The 24,092-nt window shown below is 41.5% G+C and overlaps 1 protein-coding gene across 1 annotated transcript in view; it reads left to right on the plus strand.

Moving 5' to 3' along the window:
- The window catches only part of LOC125456145 (GTP-binding protein Rit2-like), a 297,799-nt gene that overhangs the window by 87,823 nt on the left and 185,884 nt on the right, over nt 1-24,092 (plus strand). Inside the window, 2 exon segments of the mRNA XM_048538926.1 lie at nt 1,738-1,794; nt 10,635-10,708. Coding sequence (XP_048394883.1) covers nt 1,738-1,794; nt 10,635-10,708 — 131 coding nt within the window.

The following is a 24,092-nucleotide window of genomic DNA, read 5'->3' on the forward strand; positions in this document are numbered from 1 at the left end:
TGCAATAACAATACTTGTGCATTCATCTCAATTTTTCAGCAGAGTGTAAAGTGAGATAATTTGCTGTGCATGATTAAACACATTGTAAAATGTCTTTCAGAAAGTATCACTTGGATGCATTATTATAAAAATTGTCCATGCCTTGTCATGTATAACTTCTGAAAAGTCAAATTTAAAAATATTTAAGGAATAGTGTAATCTGTGAAGCATGTAACCATGCATAATAAGCCTATTTAGCACGTGATCGAAGGAAAATTACATGACATCTGATAACTTCATCTCACCGGACAGATCATGAAAAGATACATCAAGTTGTTTTACTTTGAATAAACAAATGCTTTTATATGCACAGAGTAAATATTTTGATTAATTTCATCAATGTTTAAAACTAGGAAATATTATGTGATGAATAATTGCATTTTTGAGAATGATTGTAGTTTCAGTTGCAAAGCTGGCGTTTACAAATTGAGGTTTACCTAATTTCCACCCCTTTGGCTGTTCATCTGTGCAGCATCTTGATCTCACTGTGAGATGATAGAAGTCAGCCAGACATATGGTCTTGAAATGTCGTGCCCTACTGTAGACAAGCAGACAGGAGGTGGGAATTGAAGCATTTTAATAGATGAAGCATCAGTTTTGTCTTGAAATGGATGTCATCTCTACCTTATGCTCTTGTTGAAAATGACATTGTAAGCCATCGCTGCACTTATACCATCAATTAACAATGTTGGACAGGAACATGGCGAAGGAGACATTCATATTAATGGATGAATAATTTTTGCATTGCCAGAATACTCATTGTTTCCATTGAAAACAGAAAGCATTTGAGGCTTGTCCAAGAGTGAAAAAGCAGACCAATAACACTAGGCACAACAGAAATTCATATTAAAGATTGTATTAAAATATAATTAACATGCCTCTATTTCAAAGATCATGAATAGATGAGTTGATTATATTGCCCAGAGTTGATGACAAGCTCCATTCTTGGTGTCCAAACCACACTTTATTCTTTTTTTTCATAAATATTTCCAGACATCTGCTTGATCACATCGAGCATCTGGTTTCCTCTGGGATTCAGCTTCACAGCTGCAGGGTTGAGAAATAAGCTTGTTAACCACTGCTCAATTTTACATGATCTTATCATGGCTGTCATTTTGAGCAAAACAATAGCTGTTAAAAACCTGAAATATATAACTGTACCTACAATCACACAATATTTTCACATTTTCAATATTAAATGTTAATTGTTAGTGAGATAAAATATTGGTTTATATCAGTTGACCAAGACCGTTAAAAATGCATACAACGTTAAACATGCACATTGACAATGTTCCATGAAAATCTAGCCAATGTGTTTAATAAGTATAGCAACAGCACATGTGATTTTATAGGAGATGTCTTATGTATATTTAATTTATTCAGAATGTAGGAGCCAAGAAGATCTAAGGTTCTTACATTACATATAATATAACCTCCAACCGTTTTGTGCAATACACATATTCCCAGTTGACCCGCGGATGTTACTCAGCAAAAGAAATCCTTCACTTTTGTCCTTTTCTGCTGCAATGATGGTTTATCTTTTAAACTGGAAGAAAGGTTTCTATAGACTGTTCTTCACCTATTCTTTGCAGAGCTTAATACTGCTGATAAGCCAAATATCATGTTTTCATTTCAACGGGCACAATTTTATTAAAATCTATCAAGAGGTACTAAAGTTGTCCCTTTGTCCTGTTGCAGCAATGACAATGCAATTCATCAGCCATCGTTTCCCTGACTACCATGATCCTACAATAGGTAAGCCACTAAGCTGCTTTAGTAAAATTTCTTTTCCTGAATAGCAAACGTTATGATTCATGTCTTGATTGCAGTTCTGTAGAGCCCAGGTGGTTTTCTGGTTTATTTTCCAGTCCTTCAGTTTAAAATTGATGGGCCTAAATTGTAGTTTCCATAAGTGACAGTCAGATTCATTGATGAAAAGTCCTGAGAATGCACAAGAGTTTTGTATGAAACAAGGCAGCAGTAACTCAGCTTATGGTACTGTCAGCTGTAAAAGCTGACCCAACTCCGGAGTATAAATAGGCACCTGTATCTTCAAAGGCATCCGAATGAATTGTACTTATATAAAAACAGAAATGCTGCTGCAAACTCAATGTGGGCAGGGTTTCAGCTCTGAGTAACTTCCTCATGCTATCCGAATGTGGAACATTGTGCAAATTGAAACACAAATTGTAAAACAATCCAAGGGATGGAGCGGAATTTAATATATGGTCTTATGTGAATTATGCCAGCAGCCTCCAGATGCCAAAGAGGTCACCCAAAGTTATCTTGTGGCTGGGGAGGAGATGTTTAGGGGGAAGTGACCTCTGTCTTCTGGTTCAGCTCCAATGCTGAGTCAAACTGTAGATCTGTCCAAGAGGAGAGGGGATGCAGAAGACACCTTCTCTGTGTCATCATAATGTTTCTACACAGTCAGGACGAACTCATCTGCTCATTCTAACTCAGAGCATTACAGAAATGCAAAACAATTTCTTTCCTGTTTCGAAGGGCCTCAAGCATCTTCTGCAAAGACTGTGAAGAGCTGGATCAATTTGAAGAGTGTGCAAAATGTTAGCTTCTCCCATTTCATGAGTGATTTGATGAAGCTGATCATGACCAGTGTGGGTAAACTTACCAGGTCCCATTCTGACCTCCATATCGAGAATTCTCAATATCTAACTTGACACATTTGGTAAGATAGGAATCTTCCTATTGATAAGGCAAAATGCAGCATTAAAATGGTGTTTAACTAGTCTTAATCCCCCTAAATTGGCAATTTGCTGTGGTCCAATGAGAAACCTGTGTCATTCTTTGCAATTGCAGAAAGGATGCAATGAGTTCCTCCTCATCTTGAGATAGCATGCACTGGACTTTTCACTTGACTTGATCACAAATTTCCAGATAACCAACATCGCTTAACATTCTGCTGATGGTGCTTGTTGACCAGTGACTGTTTGGCACTGTGGCTGAACAAAAGAGGGTGACCCTTAAAGGGAGTGACCTCACCATGAGTTCAGCAGAGGCAGTATCAAAGTAAATCCAGGCAATGCTTCTAAGATAACAAGGTGTAGAGCTGGATGGACACAGCAGGCCATGCAGCATCATAGGAACTTGAAGGCTGACATTTCGGGCCTAGATCCTTCATCAGAAAACCTAGACTTGAAACGTCAGCTTTCCTGCTCCAATGATGCTGCTTGGCCTGCTGTGTTCATCCAGCCCTACACCTTGTTATTTCGGATTATCCAGCATCTGCAGTTCCTATTATCCCAGTCAATGCTTCTGTTTAGTGCATGGTAACATCTTGACAGGTATTACTTGTTACAGATGTAAATATGTATTTATATATATATATCTCATCATGGTTTTAATTTCAAGATAACAAGATGTAGAGCTGGATGAACACAGCAGGTCAAGCAGCATCTTAGGAGCAGGAGAGCTGACGAAAGATCTAGGACTAGATCTAGGTCATCATTCCCGCTCTTAAGATGCTGCTTGGCCTGCTGTGTTCATCCCGCTCTACACCGTGTTATCTCAGATTCTCCAGCATCTGTACTTCCTATTATCTCTGATAGTTTTAAATTCACCTAGGTGCTGACTCAAATGAATCTCTCGATGACTACAAGAAATGTAGGAGCACACTTAAGAGGGAAATGAGAAAAGAAGAAAAGAGGGTATGAGATGGATCTGGCAGATAAGGTTAAAGAGAACCCCAAGAGGTTCTATAGCTATATTAAGAGTAAGACAGTGGCTAGAGAGAGAATAGGTCCCCTTAATGGTCAGCATGGCTGTCTATGTGTGGAGCCACAGGAGATGGAGATTTTTAATAAATATTTCTCCTCAGAGTTTACTGAGGAGAAAATCATGGATGTTAAGAAAATACTGGAAACAAGTGGAGATGTTTTGGACCACATACATAATACTTGCAACCTTAAAGCACTTTAAGATGGATAAAACCCCTGGGCCTGATCAAATCAATCCGCTGATGTTGTGGGAGGCTAGGAACGAAAATGCAGAGGTCCTTGTAGAGATTTTTGCTTCATCTTCAGCCACTAGTGAAAGTCTGGAAGACTAGAGGGTGGCTATTCTTATTCCATTGTTTGGGAAAGGTAGCAAAGACAAGCCAGAGAACTACAGGCCAATGAGCTTGCCATAAGTAGTAGGTAAATTATTGCAGAGGATACTGAGAGACGGGCTCAGCCAACGTTTGGAAAGTCAAGCTTTGATTACGGATAGTCAGCATGGATTTGTGTGCAGGAAGTCATGTCTGACAGTTTTTTGAGGATAGGTGAGGGTAGGGCAGTGGATGTTGTCCACCTGGACATTAATGAGGCCTTTGACAAGGTTCTACATAGCAGGCTAGTCATGAAAATTAGCTCACATCGGACCCAGAGAGAGCTAACTAATTGAATTCAAAATTGGCTCGATGGTAGGAAACAAAGCATGGAGGTTGAAGGTTGTTTCTCAGACTAGAGGCCTGTGACTAGTGGTATGCCACAGCAGTGAGTGCTGGTACCTTTGTTATTTGTTATTTACATAATGTGGAAGTGAATGTACAAGGTGTGATTAGTAAGTTTGTTGATGATATAAAATTGAGAGGTATTGTTGATAGTGAGGATGGCTATCAAAAATTACAAGTCAAATGGGGAAGTGAGCTAAGGATTGGCAAATGCAATTTAATACAAATAAGTGTGAGTATGTGACCCTATGTCTGACATCTTATCAAATGCCTTCTTAAAATCGAGATATATTATTTCACCAGGATCTCCATTACCTCCTTTGCTTGTTACATCTTCAATAAACAGAAGAAAAGCAGTCACACAATTTACTCTTCATAAAACAATGCTGATGTGGGTGGACTGTATTTTAACAGTCCTAATGTATTTTTTATACTTCCCTTATAATGGATTCTAAAAATCTCGAATAATAACCAGTGTTAAACTAACTGGCCCATAGCTTCTTGTTTTCTGCCTCTCTTCCTTTTGAAGCAGGGTGCTATTGGGAATTGATTTCGAGTCCTCCATCCTCTCCAGTTCTGTAAAGAATAAATGTGGCATGTTTGTTAATATGCAGCTAAGCTAATGCTGCACTTCAGACATGCTGTGTCACAACAGTAGCTGCGGAAGACCTCAAGCCAGTGGGCCCCACACATATCCTCCCTATGGATTACCAGGAAAGGATGTAACCACAGAAGAGAAGCAGGCAGTCACATCCAGCCCATTGATGGCCATCTTGGCCTGGCCTGGGAGAAGACCCATGAGGAATTCTTACATCTTGCCAAGTCAATGCATATATGTACGTATGATGATTAAAAGAAAGAAATCTAAAAGCTTCATAGACTCAACAATAACTGGACATTCAACAAAATAACCAATTCTGCACACAGGGAATGTCTATGCACAGTCAATGATCATAGAATCCCTACAGGGTGGAAGCAGACCACTTGGCCCATTGAGTCTACACAAAACCCCCAACTATCCTTTTTAACTCTGAATTGCCCATGGTCATCCACCTAACCTGCACATCTTTGGACTATGGGAGAAAACCAGAGCAAATATGTGCAGACATGGGGAGAATGTGCAGACTGCAACACAGACAGTCTCCTGAGGCTGGAATCAAACCCAGGCCCCTAGTGCTGTGAAGCAGCAGTACTAACCACCAAGCCACTGTGAAGTCATACATTTTACATCCACTTGTATTTTAACAGGAACAAAAAGAAAGTTGCTGGAAAAGCTCAACAGGTCTGGCAGCATCTGCGAAGAAAAAACCAGAGCTAACTTTTCGAGTCTGGTGAACCTTCCGCAGAAAGATGCTACCAGACCTGCTGAGCTTTTCCAGCAACTTTCTTTTTGTTCCTGAGTTACAGCAGTTCTTTTGGTTTTTATTTTGTATTTTAACAGTTTTCACATTACTGTCTTCCTTTTAATGATTAAGTCGAATTTAGCCAAATATAATTACCCTAAACCGAATGAGCTGAGCCATTGAAAAGGGATATCTGACGTTACAATTAAAAGAAATTTGATCAATTTATGGCAGTAATTTATCTGAATAAAGCTACGCCGCTTGATTACATTTGTAGCAGTCCCTCTGCTAAGTACATCACTTGGGAGCATGCTACTTATTTCTAATAAGGGTTTCATTGCAATGTACCCCCTTGCGAGGTATGGTTAAGGGTTCTCAGCCTTTCCCAGCAGGTTTCACTGTAGAACAGATACAAAGTGATGGAATTGGGTCCTCGAAACAGTGTGTTTTGTTTTTAATTGCATATTATTTGCAGTGAACAACATCAATTGTTGTAACAAGACCAACAACCAATATTATGAAGGCTGAGTAAATCTTCCTAGCAGAAGTTAGTCTTCTCTCCTCTGGCCCAGTCCCTGCCCATGTACATCTGTGAGTCTTCCAACACTTTATGGCAGTTTCAAAATTTCCAGTTTGCAGGCTCCATCCGCCTCCTCTTTACCATGAATGTGCAGTCCCTTTACACATCCATCCCCCACCAGGATGGTCTCAAGGCTCTCCGCTTCTTCCTGGAGCAAAGGCCTGGACTGTCACCAGTCACTACCACCCTCCTCTGCTTGGCCCAGCTATACCCGCATGGGCCCCAGTTATGTCTGTCACTTCGTGGGGTATGTGGAACTTCCCTTATTCCTGTTATTTTCCGGTCCCCACCCACAACTCTTTCTCCGATATGGCAATGATATCATCAGTGCTAATGAGAACTACAGATGCTGGAGAATCCGAGATAACAAACTGTGGAGCTGGATGAACACAGCAGACCCCTTCATCAGAAAGGGTCTAGGCCCAAAACGTCAGCTTTTGTGCTCCTAAGATGCTGCTTGGCCTGCTGATATCATCAGTGCTGCTCCCTCTTTCATCCGGAATTGAAAAAGTTCATTGATTTCGTTTCTAATTTCCACCCTGTCCTCACTTTCACCTGGTCTATCTCTTACTCCTCCCCTCCCTTCCTCCTCATCTCTGTTTCCCTTTCTGGGGATAGACTGACCACTAATATCCACGATAAACCCACTGATTGACTCTTACAGCTACCTGGACGATACATTCTTGCACCCTGTTTCCTGTAAAGACTCCATCCTATTCTCTCAGTTCCTCCATTTTCATTGCATATGTTCAGATGAGGCCAACTTCAACAAGGCAGCCTACGAATGTTCATTTTCTTCCTCAACCAACGATTCCCCAGCACCATTATCAACAGGGTCCTCAACTGGGTCTGACCAATCTCTCGCACTTCTGCCCTCACCTCTTCTCTTCCCTCACGCAGCAGCAATAGGGTCCCCCTTGCCCATACCTACCATCCCACCAGCATCCACCTCCAGAAGATCATCAGGCATCATTTCTGCCACCTCCAGGGGGATGCCACCACCAGACACATATTCTTGTCCCATCCCTGGTCCGCCTTCCGCAAGGACCTTTCCCTCCAGGATACCCTTCCTTCACCCCTAACAAGCCCCCACAGCCCCACAGCACCTTCCCCAGCAACCAGCAAAGGTGCAACACCTGCCCATTTATTTCCTCCCTCTCCAGTATTCAAGGGTTCAACCATATCTTCCAGGTGAGGCAACACTTCAACTGCATTTCCCAGAATCTAGTCTTCTGCATTCGCTGCTCACAATGTGGTCCCCTCTACATTGGGGAAATGAAGCATAGACTGGGTGACTGCTTCGCAGAACATCTACTTCTGCTCACAAAAAATACCCTGAGCTAACACTCCACCCAGATCCCTGGCCAATATATCTGTCTCAGATTTGCTGCAGTGTTCCAGTGAAGCTCAACAGAAGCTGGAAGATCAACACTTCATTTTCTGCTTGGGGGCCCTGCAGCCCTCTGGACTCAATACCGAGTTCAATAATGTTCAGGCCTAAACTCTTGAATGTCCTAGCCCCCTACCCCACACACCAGGCCTTGTTATTTACACAGCCTGCCATTACACACTACCTATTGTTAGTCACTAACAGACCCCATTAATAACTATCAACCCTCTTAGCCATATAGTTATCAACTCCTTTGTCTATCCAACTTCTCTTTCTTTGGGCTCTAGCCTTTATCCTATTGTTTACTCCCTACCCCATCCACCTCCCTGTGTCCTGCATTTAAACCAAAGTTTTCCCAGCTACCATCATTTCTGGGGAAGGGTCAGTGGACCCGAAACGTTAACTCTGATCTTTTTTTCCACAGGTGCTGCCAGACCTGCTGTGTTTTTCCAGCAACTTCTGTTTTTGTTATGAGTGTTGGAGTATGTTATGCATGGTACACACATTAATTACCACATAATTGAACAGCACCACATTATGCCCCAAGGATTCAAAATAGAACAGTGGAAGTGGTTTGGGTACCATCTTCTGATAGAAATGAAATTAGCGCAAAATGCAAATGCATATATTCATACTGGTCAACTGAAGAAAAATTACAGCACCTTATGGAACGCATCAGAACCAAATGTTGATAAAAATGCAAAGTCAATTCAAACATCAGTGTTCAACAATTGATCGTACAAAGGACGTTAAAGTAGGCAATTTTATAAGACATAAAAGACCAGAATGAATCGGTTTCATCAAGTTTAATAATAATCTGTTTTCAGTGTTAGTCTGCTAGTGTCAGTGGTCAATATCTCAGCAGTCTGTTAAGGCCTCTAAAGTTGAAGCAGTTATAAAGGTTATAAGATTTCTTGTCAATTTGTAGAGAAACAACAAAAAGATTATTTCCACTGAGAGAAGACAACATTGTAAACAATTCCACATTGGCCTGAAATGAAAGGGGCACTATCATCATGAAGGAGTGAAATGTTTTCTTTGCTCAGGGACAAGAGCCAATTGACCCATATGTCATCTTCATCATAGTGATATGTTTCAAGAAATTCAAGAGTACAATACGCTGGAGCAGTTGGATGATGACAAATGTCTATTAGATATAAGAATATGACAAAGGTTTTCTAACAGTAATGTGGAATTGAATTCAGCATTGTCATCGGTAACGACAGTAAAGTGAGAGTCAGTGCATGACACTGAAGCGAAGGAGATTCAATAAAGTGACAGTCATTGGGAATAATTAATGGAACTTCTGTCAACAATCACTATACACTAAAATACAAGAGAGATAACAACGTGTAGAGCTGGATGAACACAGCAGGCCAAGCAGCATCGGAGGAGCAGGAAGGCTGACGTTTCAGGCCTAGACCCTTCTTCAGAAAATCTGAATAAGGGCCTAGGCCCAAAACATCAGCTTTCCTGCTCCTCTGATGTTGCTTGGCCTGCTATGTTCATCCAGCTCTACACCTTATTATCTTGAATTCTCCAGTATCTGCAGTTCCTATTATCTCTGAAACAAACACTGAAATACAACGTGGCTTATTGTGTCTTAAAGGGGCATATTTAAAGATATTTGTATATACTGCAGAAGTATATTTAACTATTATAATAAATAATAATTATATATTTATTGTGGGGTTTTAATATATGAAATTAGAGTTGTGCGTGTGTGTGTGTGGAGGGGTTTAATGATTAATTTGTAGGCATTAAAATGTGACGGTGATTTTGACTTTTGAAACAGTCGAAGAAAGATAGTTTGAAGAATCGAATGAGATTATGTTTTGGAAATTTCTTATGAACAGACAAACTAAGCATTTGTGCATTAGGTTTTCAGTTCAAAAGGTCAGGAATTGAGTTTTTCTGGTAAAAATGCTGTAATATCTCACTACCTGTTGTGAAATCTTGCTGCATACAAAGCATTTGCTGAATTTACTGAAATAAAGGTGATGATGATAATTCAAAAGCAACTCATGAATATAGTGACATGCTTTTTATCACCATAATAGAAAGGTAAGGTTCTATAGTTGAAGCCCGAAGTGAGCTGTCTCCATATACTGAAAATTCATTAAAAGCAAGAGCCCTGATTGCTTGCAAAAGTAATTCCCATTCAGCTATTTACTTGTTTTATCACTTCAGTTCATTATGGTGGATGATTTTAATGTGATCAGCTGGTAAGAAATGGAGAAGTAGCTTTTTTAAAAAAAAATCAGAGTACTGCGCAGAGCACCCTGTTTTCTCTCTAATCATATTGTCTGTGGTTTTGCCCAGGGCTATTACAATTATAATGCCAGTCATGTTACTTGTATAAACTGTGCAGTTGCTACATGATCAGTACACGACCTTTTAATCCCATCTCATGGATTGTCCTCTTCTTTCTTCCACCTCAAGATCAGGCATAAGGGGAGATTCTAGGAGAATTCACCCATATAACTGAATTCTCTATTTGTAACAGTAAATATTTTAGATAACTAAATTCAGATACCATATAAGTCAGACAGATTGAGAAGTTCAGCAGTAACAGCAGTTGTTTCTTGCAAGCTGCGTACAAATGATGAAATGATCCTTTGATTATAGTGTATTTGCAGATAATAAAGAATGTTTTTACCTTGCAGGTCGATTACTTCATGAAAAGAATGGTATTTTAACCATTGGAATTGTTAGGTTCCTAAAAATAAGTCATTACAAACACTTAATGTCAGTTTAACGGTGACAAAAATATTTTTAAAAACAAAGCACAGTGGATCAAATGATGTTTAAATTCATGTTTCTCTACAGAAGATGCATACTAGACTCAAGTCCGAATTGATGATGATCCTGCATATTTGGACAATTTGAACACAGCTGGACAGGTTAATGTTATATTTGTCATTCTCTTAGTCATTGAACAAACAAAAGCTACATCATGTTTCAATATTCTGCTTACGAGATTTCAATATACCACAGAAGAAATAACTTTCAAGAGATACAGAAACTATCAGCACCCTGAAGTGGCACTGTTGAAAATTGGAAACCCTGGGAATTTGGAATGGGCCCTGGCCACTGTTTCCCCATCTCTATGGAGTCTACTGGACTCCATTAAAATCCAGTCCGAGATCACCTATTGTGGCTCAGTGCCTTGATTTATAATGCTCCTGAAATCTGCTTGCGGTATTGTATTAGTTAAAGATGTTGTATAGCTATAAGTTGATGTCATTTTTGTTAGAGAAAGGACTCCATCTCATAATGACAGTTGAAATGAACCAAAGAGTGCAGTTTTTTTTTGAATGGCAATTTATTATCAAGCAGCTTCAATTCAGCTTTAGTTTGCCTTAATAATATCTCCAGGGAACTGTGCAGTGTATTGCACTACTGACAGAACCAGTTTATTGACAGTTCCAGCCTCTTTCCTGAAAACTAGCACAGAGGTTGCTGAATCTACAGCAAAGAGAAAGGGGATAGCAGAGAACTGTGGAACTAACATTGGATGATTGATAAATTATGGTTATAAATGACTCCTAAAACCACAAAAGAAGTGGACGTCATAGAAGATTTGCAGCTTATTGTCATTTGAATGCCTTGTGGAGATGAAACACATGTTTAAATTTTAGTACCATGTAGACAAAGACTCTCAATTTTTCATTTGCTGTTTATTTTCTCTCCTCAGTCATTTCATTTTCTTCTTTTGTCTCTTTTCCACTCTTTTATAATCCTAGTCAGAGACTTCGACTTAAGTGTTCACAAAGTCACAGACTTCTACATTTTGTTTTCAGACAAAAATCACAGACTGGTGAATACAAAGTTAGAAAGTGCCTATTGCAGTCACCTATATCTTTAATTCCTAATTTAATTCAATTTTCCTCATCTTCCATTGCCTTTCATTCTCATTGAATTCCAGTTTCTCTCTTTTTTTTATAGACAGCTTTTTCAAAATAAGTGGACTATCTATCTTATATTGTATATTGTATTAACAAGATACAATGGGCACAATTATCTGGTTACCTGAAAAAGAAATGTGAAGGTTTAAACAAGAAAACCTGTTGAGTAAGTTGTACATTTTATTCTATTACCAGCCAGACATTTGTATTGTTTTGAAGGATTTAAAACTATGGGAATAATTTAAATAATTAATAGAGTTGAAAGTGTACGATGGAAAATTTCCATATTGTCTGACTCTTTTTTACAATGGCTACATTTTGGAAAGCCAGTTCTCTGAATAGCCTAACAGATAGTTATTAAATGAGATAACAAGGTGTAGAGCTGGATGAACACAGCAGGCCAAGCAGCTTCAGAAGAGCAGGAGAGCTGACGTTTCGGATCGAGACCCTTCTTCAGAATGTGGGAGGGGAAGAGGATTCTGAAATAAATAGGGAGAAAGGGAGAGGCAGATAGAAGATGGATAAAGGGGAAAATCAGTGGAGTGGAGGAAGACAGGTCAAAGAGACAGGGGTGGAGCCAGTAAAGGTGAGTGTAGGTGGGGAGTTAGGGAGTGGATAGGTCAGTCTAGGGAGGACAGACTGGCCAAGAGGGTGGGATGAGGTTGGCAGGTAGGAGGCGGTAGTGGGGCTTGAGGTGGGAGGAGTGGATACGTGGGGAGGAAGGACAGGGTGGGGAGGCAGGGACAAGCTGGGCTGGTTTTGGGATGTGGTCGGGGGAAGGGAGATTTTGAAGCTTGTGACGTCCACATTGATACCATTGGGCTACGGGGTTCCCAAGTGAAATACGAGGTGCTGTTCCTGCAACCTTCGGGTAGCATCATTGTGGCACTGCAGGCGGCCCAGGATGGACATGTCATCTGAGGAATGGGAGGGAAATTTGAAATGGTTCGCGACTGGGAGATGCAGTTGTTTGTTGCGAACCGAGCGGAGGTGTTCTGCAAAGCCGTCCCCAAGCCTGTGCCTCATTTCCCCGATGTAGAGGAGGCCACATTGGGAACAGCGGATTCAGTATAGCGCATTAGCAGATGTGCAGGTGAACACCTGTTTGATGTGGAAGGTCTACTTGGGGACTGGGATGGGGTTGAGGGGTGAGGTGTAGGGGCAGATGTAGCGCTTCCTGCAGTTGCAGGGAAAAGTGCTGGGTGTGTTGGGGCTGGAGGGGAGTGTGGACCGGGTGAAGGTGTGGTCCCTCTGGAAAGTTGATAAGGATGAGGAGGGAAAAATGTCTTTGGTGGTGGAGTCAGATTGCAAATGGCAGAAGTGCCAGAGGATTATACGTTGGAATCGGAGGCTGGTGGGACGGTGTGTGAGGTTGAGGTGGATTTTGTTTGGTTGTTATTGCGGGGAGGGGGTGTGAGCGATGAGTTGCGCGAAATACAGGAGACACGGTCAAGGGCATTTTCGACCACTGAAGGGGGGTTGTTGTGGTCCTTGCAAAACAAGGACATCTGGGATGTCCAGGAGTGGAATGCCTCATCGCGGGAGCAGATGTGGCGCAGGCAAAGGAATTGGGAATAGGGCATGACATTTTTGCAGGAGGGTGGATGGGAGGAGGTCTACTCTAGGTAGCTGTGGGAGTTGGTAGGCTTGAAATGGTTATTGGTTTCCAGGTGGTTGCCAGAGATGGAAACAGAGAGGTCGAGGAAGGAGAGAGAGGTAACAGAGATGGTCCAGGTGAGCTTAAGGTTGTTTTGGAAGGTGTCGGTGAAGTGGATGAACTGTTCGAGCTCCTTGTGGGAGCATGAGGTGGCGCCAATACAGTCATCAATGTAACAGAGGAAGAGGTGGGAGATAGGGCCAGTGTAGCTTCGGAATGTAGCTTCCACATATCCTGTCAAGAGGCAGGCATAGCTTGGGCCCATGTGGGTACCCAAGGCCAGCCCCTTAGTCTATCGGAATTGGGAGGAATTGAAGGAGAAATTGTTAAGGGTGAGGACGAGTTCTGGTCGGGCCTGTGGGACAGGAAGAAGTGGAGGGCCTTTATGCCATCTGCATGGGGAATGCAAGTGTGTACAGATGGCACGATAGCGAAGATGAGTTTCTGGGGACTAGACAATCAGAAGTTTTGGAGGATGTGGAGGCCGTAGGTGGTGTCACGGACTTAAGTGGTGAATTCCTGGACCAAGGGTGAGAAAATGGAGTTGAGTTAAATGGAAATAAGTTTGGTGGAGCTGGAGCAGGCGAAGATAGACCAGTGCAGTCAGCTTTGTGGATTTTGGGAAGGAGACAGAAACAAACGTTGTGGGATTGGGGAATGATGAGGTTGGAGGCTTTGGGTGGGAGCTCACCTGAAGTGATGAGGTTACGGATGGTTTGGAACATGTTGTTATGGTAGTTGGGAGTGGGGTTATGATCCAGGGGGCGGTAGGAAGAGGTGTCATATGAACTATTGCAGCTTTCAACCACAATGAGAATTTTAGTCAGAGACTAATCTGAATTTAGAGTTAGCATGAATGCTTGTTCAAAATCTACCTTAAAACTCTTTGCTCAAACTCAACACTCGCCATGAGTCCACCATCTCTTCTTCACAAATTTCTCATACCCACTAATTATTGGCATTCAAGCTGCTGCTTTCCATGATTAACCACATATTTTCAGCAAACACCAAACTCTTGATTGCTAAATATATAGAACGGGCTTTATTGATTTATAACAGTGATTGGCTTACCTAAATACAGAGATTAGGTTTTCAGTTTTAATTCTATATTGCCCTTAAAGGGCATATGTTACAGATGGAATCCATTTGTTTCCAAATGCTTTTAAAGACACTGATATGTTATGTAATCCTATTTCTCTTCAGCAACACTTCCTAACCCAATTTCTCTGAACTATACTTCATGGGAAGGCAATGGACTAGTGGTATAATGTCTCAACTGCCAGTCCCAAGACCCAGGTAATATTCTGGGGATAATAAAATGTGAGGCTGGATGAACACAGCAGGCCAAGCAGCATGCTGCTTGGCCTGCTGTGTTCATCCAGCCTCACATTTTATTATCTTGGAATTCTCCAGCATCTGCAGCTCCCATTATCTCTAATATTCTGGGGACCTGGGTTTTAATCCTGCCTTGGCAGATGGTGGGATTTGAATTCAATAAAAATGTGGAATTAAGAGCCTATTGATGACCATGAATTGATTCTTGGAGAAACGCCAAATTTGGTTAATTAACATTCTTCAGGGAAGGAAACCGCCATCCTGTGAAGATCCAATTTAAGAGCAAACTATGTGGTAAATGGAAAAGTCCTGGGGAAAACTGATGAACAGGGACATCTGGGTGTTCAGGTCCATTGTATCTGAAGGTGGCAATGCAGTTCGATAGAGTGGTCAAGAAGGCATACGGCATGCTTTCATTCATCGAACGGGGTATTGAATACATGAGTTGGCTGGTCACGTTACAGTTGTATAGGACTTTGGTTCGGCCACATTTGGAGTACTGTGTACAGTTCTGGTCGCCACATTACCAGAAGGATGTGGATGCTTTGAAGAGGGTGCCGAGGAGGTTCACCAGGATGTTGCCTCGTATGGAGGGCACTAGCTATGAAGATAGTTTGAGTAGATTAGGATTATTTACATTAGAAAGACAGAGGTTGAGGGGGGACCTGATTGAGGTCTATAAAATCATGACAGGTATAGACAGGGTGAATAGCAAGAAGCTTTTTCCAGAGCAGGGGACTCAGTTACTAGAGGTCACAATTTCAAGGCGAGAGGAGAAAAGTTTAAGGGAGATATGCGTGGAAAGTTCTTTACGCAGAAGGTGGTGGGTGCCTGGAGCACGTTGCTAGCGGAGGTGGTAGAAGCGGGCATGATAGCGTTATTTAAGATATATCTAGATGGATACATGAATGGAAAGAGACCAGAGGGAAACAGCTCCTTGGAAAATAGGCGACAGATTTAGATAGAGGATCTGGATTGGCGCAGGCTTGGATGGTTGAAGGGCCTGTTCTTGTGCTGTCATTTTCTTTGTTCTTTGTTCTTTGTAGACCCCCAGCAATGTGGTTGACTCTTAACTGACCTCTGGGCAATTAGGGATGGGCAATAAATGTTGCCTAGCCAGCGATGCCAACATCCCATCAATGATTTTTTAAAAATTCACAGATGTTTTTCTGTCCCATAAGCAATAGATATCTCAACTTCTTTTAATGCTAACCACTGAAATTAGTTTTAATTAATCATGACTGTCATCATTGTCACATTTCCTTTTATTCCCAATTGAAACCATCCATTCATCTTGAAGAACCTGTAATCCACAAGAAAACAAAGCTTAATTTGAAACCTTTAACTCCTAAAGTGTCCAAAGCTTAATTACCTAGCACGTTCAATAGATCGCTGCTAGTCTCCCATTTCAATAGTCGCTACTTTCTCCCAAGGCTACTGCTACTCCCTGAGGTCACACAAAGACCAATTCATCAATGTAGCATTTTGTTGGTATTGCTCTTTCACTCCATTTTACAGATAGCATTCCCTCCTGGAACTTGAACAAACAGAATACCACATCGACAGTATCAACTAGAGTTTTGGTGGCAAGCGTACCTTCACCACCTTCTTGTTTTCTTGGCATCCCAGTCCAAGGGGCAACTTTCCTATTGTCTAGGAATGTTATATACCCTCCCGCACTCGTAAATCACACACCAAGATCTGCATACGAAACAAGCTAAATGGTCAATGGCATGCTGCTGGCATCACCTAATGCTGAGAAGTTCAGCATACACTTCTCTGTTTTCATTTCTTGTATTTTTCACCTTGCAGTTGCCCTCTACCTTTGGATTTTCACATTATACGTCAGAACATTTCAAAACTTCTATCTGGTCTGATTTGGATTGTGTGCTGAGCCAGTTGAGCTATCTGATATGACTCATCAGGTCTTCCATCTCATCCTTTGGTAACAGCATCATCTTTTTTTCCAGCTTTAGTACAACTAATTGCAATTGAATTGACATTTCCAAAGTAAAAACCTTCTTGTAGAATTACATTGAACTCACACTGAGTAATTTCCAAATGTCACTAATTTGAATATTCCAGAAAATGGAAACTTGAATCTTACTCTTGACATTTGTTATAAGCCTCTTTTCTCTGGTTTATTTACATTTCTATTTATTATATTACTCAGGGCACACTATCATTGGATACTTATTCTATTCTTTTCTCTCTCAAGTACTTCTTGCATTGCCACTTAAGTAGAGCAATGCTATTTGCTATCACCATTCTGTGTGATAGCATTTTCCACACCTTGCCATTCTCTGAGGAAAGTCCCTCCTGCGTTTTATTTAATCTATTGTGACCATAGAACATAGAACATAGAACATTACAGCACAGTACAGGCCCTTCGGCCCTCAATGTTGTGCCGATCTGTCATACTGATCTCAAGCCCATCTAAGCTACACTATTCCATGTACGTCCATATGCTTATCCAATGACGACTTAAATGTACCTAAAGTTGACGAATCTACTACCGTTGCAGGCAAAGCGTTCCATTCCCTTACTACTCTCTGAGTAAAGAAACTAGCTCTGACATCTGTCCTATATCTTTCACCCCTCAATTTAAAGCTATGCCCCCTCGTGCTCGCCATCACCATCCTAGGAAAAAGGCTCTCCCTATCCACCCTATCTAGCCCTCTGATTATTTTATATGTTTCAATTAAGTCACCTTTCAACCTTCTTCTCTTTAACAACAGCCTCAAGTCCCTCAGCCTTTCCTCGTAAGACCTTCCCTCCATACCAGGCAACATCCTAGTAAATCTCCTCTGCACCCTTTCCAAAGCTTCCACATCCTTATAATGCGATGATCAGAACTGTACGCAATACTCCAAGTGCGTCCACACCAGAGTTTTGTACAGCTTCACCATAACCTCTTGGTTCCGGAACTCAATTCCTCTATTAATAAAAGCTAAAACACTGTATGCCTTCTTAACAGCCCTGTCAACCTGGGTGGCAACTTTCAAGGATCTGTGTACATGGATACCGAGATCTCTCTGTTCATCTACCCTACCAAGAATCTTACCATTAGCACAGTACTTTGCCTTCCGGTTACTCCTGCCAAAGTGCATCACCTCAGACTTGTCTGCATTAAACTCCATTTGCCACCTCTCAGCCCAGCTCTGCAGCTTATCTATGTCTGTCTGCAACCTACAGCATTCTTTGTCACTATCCAGAACTCCACCGACCTTAGTGTTGTCTGCAAATTTACTAACCCATCCTTCTACGCCCTCATCCAGGTCATTTCTAAAAATGACAAACAGCAGTGGACCCAACACCGACCCCACTAGTAACTGGTCTCCAGGATAAACATTTCCCATCAACTACCACCCTCTGTCTTCTTTCAGCAAGCCAATTTCCGTTCCAAACTGCTATATCTCCCACAATTCCATTCCTCCGCATTTTGTACAATAGCCTACTGTGGGGAACCTTATCGAACGCCTTGCTGAAATCCATATACACCATATCAACCAGTTTGCTCTCATCTACCTGTTTGGCCACCTTCTCAAAGAACTCACTAAGGTTTGTGAGGCACAACCGTCCCTTCACAAAACCGTGCTGACTATCCCTAATCAATTTATTCTTTTCTCGATGATTATAAATCCTATCCCTTATAACCTTTTCCAACACTTTACCAACAACTGAGGTAAGGCTCACTGGTCTATAATTACCAGGGTTGCCTCTACTCCCCTTCTTGAACAGGGAAACCACATTTGCTATCCTCTAGTCGTCTGGCACTATTCCTGTAGACAATGACGAGTTAAAGATCAATGCCAAAGGCTCGGCAATCTCCTCCCTGGCTTCCCAGAGGATCCGAGGATAAATCCCATCCGGCCCAGGGGACTTATCTATCTTCACCCTCAGTAGGATTTCTAATACCTCTTCCTTGTGAACCTCAATCCCACCTAGTCTAGTAGCCTGTATCTCAGTATTCTCCTCGACAACATTGTCGTTTTCTAGAGTGAATACTGTTGAAAAGTATTCATTTAGTGCTTCCCCCATCTCTTCTGACTCCACACACAACTTCCCACTACTATCCTTGATTGGGCCTAATCTTACTTTCGTCATTCTTTTATTCCTTAAATACCTATAGAAAGCCTTAGGGTTTACCCTGATCCTATTCGACAACAACTTCTCATGTCTCCTCCTGGCTCTTCTGAGCTCTCTCTTTCGGTCTTTCCTGGCTGCCTCGTAGCCCTCAAGCACCCTAACTGAGCCTTCACATCTCACCCTAACATACGCCTTCTTCTTCCTCTTGACCAGAGATTCCACCTCCTTCGTAAACCACGGCTCCCATGCTCTACAGCTTCCTCCCTGCCTGACAGGTACATACTTATCTAGGACACACAGGAGCTTTTCCTTGAATAAGCTCCACATTTCTAATGTGCCCATCCCCTGCAGTTTCCTTCCCCATCCTATGCTCCCTAAACCTTGCCTAATCTCATTGTAATTGCCTTTCCCCCAGCTATAACTCTTGCCCAGTTGTATACACCTATCCCTTTCCATCACTAAAGTAAACATAACAGAATTGTGATCGCTATCACCAAAGTGCTCACCTACTTCCAAATCTAACACCTGGCCGGGCTCATTACCCAGTACCAAATCGAATGTGGCTTCACCCCGCGTTGGCCTATCTACATACTCTGTCAGGAAGCCCTCCTCCACACACTGGACAAAAACTGACCCATCAATAGTACTCGAACTACAGTGTCCCCAGTCAATATTTGGAAAGTTGAAGTCCCCCATGACAACTCTCTCACTCCTATCGAGAATCATCTTTGCTGTCCTTTCCTCTACATCTCTGGAACTATTCATAGGCCTATAGAAAACTCCCAACCGGTTGACCTCTCCTTTCCTGTTTCTAATCTCAGCCCATACTATCTCAATTGACGAGTCCCTAAACATCCTTTCTGCAACTGTAATCCAGTCTTTGACCAACAATGCCACACCTCCCCCACTTTTACCATCTTCTCTGTTCTTACTGAAACATCTAAATCCCGGAACCTGCAACAACCATTCCTGTCCCTGCTCTATCCATGTCTCCGAAATGGCCAAAACATCGAAGTCCCAGGTACTAACCCATGCTGCAAGTTCACCCACCTTATTCCGTACGCTCCTGGCGTTGAAGTAGACACACTTCAAACCAACTTCTTGCTTGCCAGTGCCATCTTGCTTCCCTGAAACTTTATTTCGGACCTTCCTACTCTCAACCTTTTCTGTACTCAAACTACAATTTTGGTTCCCATCCCCCTGCCGAATTAGTTTAAACCCACCCGAATAGCCTTAGCAAATTTCCCCCCCAGGATATCAGTACCCCTCTGGTTCAGGTGAAGACCATCTTGCTTGCAGAGGTCCCACCAACCCCAGAAAGAGCCCCAATTATCCAAGAATCCAAAACCCTCCCTCCTGCACCATCCCTGTAGCCACGTGTTCAACTCCTCTCTCTCCCTATTCCTTGCCTCACTAGCATGTGGCATGGGCTACAAACCAGAGACAACAACTCTGTCCTATCTTTATTTCTGGTCTTCAGCTTTGGACGTGGAATCAACTTTCCCACACCTTCCTTAACAAATCTGTTCATCATTTTTGAGACGCCTAACAAGTCACCTACATCTCCCCTATTTCAGAGAGAAGAGCCCTAGACTATTAGGTCTACCTGATATTTGTAGCTTCTCTGTTCTGATATTTTACTGCACTTATAATTAGGAACCTTCATGGATACTGTAGCAGAGGATTTATAAGAACAAATTTTAATAGGCCTTAAAATTACTTTATGGCTTTAAATTGTGATTGCATTTAGGGCAAACAATTAGATTACATTTCTTCTACATTCTTTTAAAATGTTGAGTGCATAGAGCTGCTATTAAGGTAATTAATATATACAAATGACATTAGACAATTTATTTGCAACAGAATGTTGTAGTTGTTTATGAAAGGTAATTAAAGTGGCACCACCATCATATCAAATAAGATGACTCTTTTAATCATGCCTTGAAATACTCATGAAGGCAGTTATTATAGACAATTGTAGAGCTCCATAATGTTTACAGTTCACTAAGTTAATTTATTAGATGTTTTCAGAAGTTACCCATGGCAACATTTCATGTATTTTATGAAAGAGATTGTATGGCACAGAATGGCCAAAAATAACAAAACTGAGGCAAGATCTCAATATTGCTGCTGCCCAATGTCTGTCTTAAAGGCAAACAACTTTTCAGCTGAATGAAAATTTCCAATGAATTTTAAAGCTAAATCATATCCAAATATAAAATACAAAATGTCATCAGGTTTGAAGACCTGAAGGTCTTTGATGCTAATGGAAATACTGGCATTTGGCCTCTGGTGATGCATCCTCTGTTGACCTAGCTAAAATTAGCAGATTCTGAGGAAAAGGGCTTCCTTTCCCTAAAATGTGTGGGTGATCATGTTATTAGGAGCACTTGACATTACAGAGAACCAAACTAATGTGGCTTTATTTGTGCTCTGAAAGGATTCATACATTGGCTCCCAGTTATCTATTTAAGAAGGGGAATGGTGAAGACAGATCCTGAAGATTTTGCAAACAGACACTATGCTGCAATTCCAGCTTCAGTCTTTGATGAACCTCAGTTCTAGTAGGCAGCTAGGCAGTAATATTTATTCTCTGTCAGTGCACTAGCCATACCAATATACATGGATTAAGGGTATGGACATTTTCCAGTTTAGGAGTGCCTTTCCCTGATCATGCATCCTCTTATGCCTTTGGGCCACATTTTTGGTGGCTTTTCCCCCAAAAAGCTGCCCGTATCTGATGGAAAATATCTATTTCCCAATGGCTTTTCTGTTGGCCTCCTGCTAGAATTATATTGAAAGTGCAATCAGAGGACAATGGTTTTCTGGCCCTGTTGGACTGTTAAAAGGTGGTGTAGAATTTCATAAATCAATACCAGATTTCACATTAGTGTTCATCAGTTTATTTTTCCTTTCATTTTCTCCACTGAAAGTCACTTGAAAATAAATAAGTCCCACGGGCCTGATAGGATTTATCCAAGCGTTGTTTGAGAGGCGAGGGAAGAGATTGCAGGGCCTTTGGCGATAATCTTTTCATCCTAACTGTCCATGGGTATAGAGTCAAAAGATTGAAGAGAGGCAGACATTATTCCCTTGTTCAAAAAAGGGAATAGGGATAACCCCAGAAATTACAGGCCAGTTAGTCTTACATCAGTGGTGGGCAAATTATTTGGAAAGGGCTTTGAGAGATAGGATTTATGATCACTTGGAAAGGCACTATTTGATTTATGATAGTCAGCATGGATTTGTAAGGGGTAGATCATGACTCAAAAACGTTATTGAATTCTTTGAAGAGGTGAGCAAACACATGGATGAAGGTAGAACAGTGGATGTGGCATACATGGATTCAAGTAAGGTGTTTGATAAGGATCCCCATGGTAGGCTCATGCAGAAGGTAAGGAGGCATGGGATAGAGGGAAATGTGGCAGATTGGATTCAGAATTGGCTGACCCATAGAAGTCAAAGGGTGGCCGTGGATGGGAAATATTCAACATGGTGCTCAGTTACGAGTGGTGTACCACAAGGATCAGTTCTGGGTCCTCTTCTATTTGTGATTTTTGCAAATAATTTGGATGAAGGAGTGAAAAGGTGGATTAGTAAGTTCGCGGATGATACGAAGGTGCGTCAAGATGTGGGCAGTGTGGCGGGCTGTTCTAGGTTACAAAGGGATATTGATAGGATGCAGAGCTGGGCTGAGAAGTGGCAGATGGAGTTTAACCCTGAAAACTGTGAGGTGATTCATTTTGGAAGGAAAAATTTGAAAGCAGAATACAGGGTTGATGGAAATATTCTTGGCAGTGTGGAGGAGCAGAGGGATCTTGGGGTTCATGTTCACAGTTTCCTGCAAGCTGCCACCTGGGTAGATAGAGTTGTTAAGAAGGCGTATAGTGTGTTAGCTTTCATTAATAGATAGATCGAGTTTAAGAGCCGTGAAGTTATGCTCCAGCTATACACAAAAGCCTGGTCCCGAGACATCTGGAGTATTGTGTCCAGTTCTGGTCACCTCATTACAGGAAAGATATAGAGGTATTGGAAAAGGTACGGAGGAGATTTACCAGGATGTTGCCTGGAATAGAGGGAAGGTCTTACGAGGAAAGGTTGAGAGAGCTAGGGCTTTTCTCCTTAGAACCACGAAGGATGAGAGGTGACTTGATAGAGGTGTACAAAATGATCAAAGGTATAGATAGAGTAGACAACCAGAGACTTTTTCCTAGGGTGGAGGTAGCTGTGATGAGGGGGCATAGTCGTAAAGTGAGTGGAGGTAGATACTGGGGAGACGTCAGAGGTCGGTTCTTCACTCAGAGAGTGGTAGGGACGTGGAATACATTGTCAGAGAGGGTAGTGGATTCAGCCTCATTCGGGACATTTGAACGGCTATTAGATAGGTATATGGATGATAGTATAAGGTAGGGATGGAGGTTAGATAGACCTTAGGATTAGGGTAAATATTCGGCACAATATCGTGGGCTGAAGTGCCTGTACTGTGCTGTACTGTTCTGTGTTCTATGTTCTATCTTATTGTCAGTATTATACAAGAGGCGGTCAATCATATTTGTGGCCCTTCTACACATACGAACTTGAGTATTTCTGAGAAATAGACCATTTTGTTGCAGATTTTCATACTGAACCAGATAATTTGAAAGAATTACAAATGTAAAGGGAAAATAATATTTATACTGTGAGCTAGTATTGATTAGTTGGCAAATGGACATGGATTAGTGAAGGTGTTACCATGGAGAAGTACTAGTTAATGATGACTGACAGCTAATTGCCAAGCATTGTAAATTTTAAACAAGTCAGACTAATTCTTATTGGTCAAGATTCAATAAGCTCAGGTTGTTTTCTTTGGAGCAGAGAACGTTGGGAGGAACTGAGTTGAATAAGATTATGAGGGGCATGGATACAAATATGAAGCAGCTGTTCCCCTTAAATTTAAAGGTCCATAACAAGCGGGCATAATTTTAAAGTGAAAGGCATGAAGTTTAGAGGAGATTTGAAGAAAAGCTTTTTCACCTGAAATCTGGAATGTACTACCTAGAAGGATAGTTGAGGCGGGAAAGTTCACAGCTTTCATAAAATACTTGAATCAGCATTTGAAATGTCATCACATTCAAGGCTATGGGCCTAGTGCAGCAAAATGGGACTATTGTCAGCAGTGTACACTTGAATGGCCTCATCTGTACTGTATGATGTTATGATTCCATGTTTTTTATGATTCTATGATTCAAAAGCATTACTTTTGGGAATGAAACAGAGCATGTCTATCACTTGTTTCATTGAAACGCATGCAGTGTGTAT

The sequence above is a fragment of the Stegostoma tigrinum genome, chromosome 1 (genome assembly GCF_030684315.1).
Source record: "Stegostoma tigrinum isolate sSteTig4 chromosome 1, sSteTig4.hap1, whole genome shotgun sequence".
NCBI classification, from domain to species: domain Eukaryota; kingdom Metazoa; phylum Chordata; class Chondrichthyes; order Orectolobiformes; family Stegostomatidae; genus Stegostoma; species Stegostoma tigrinum.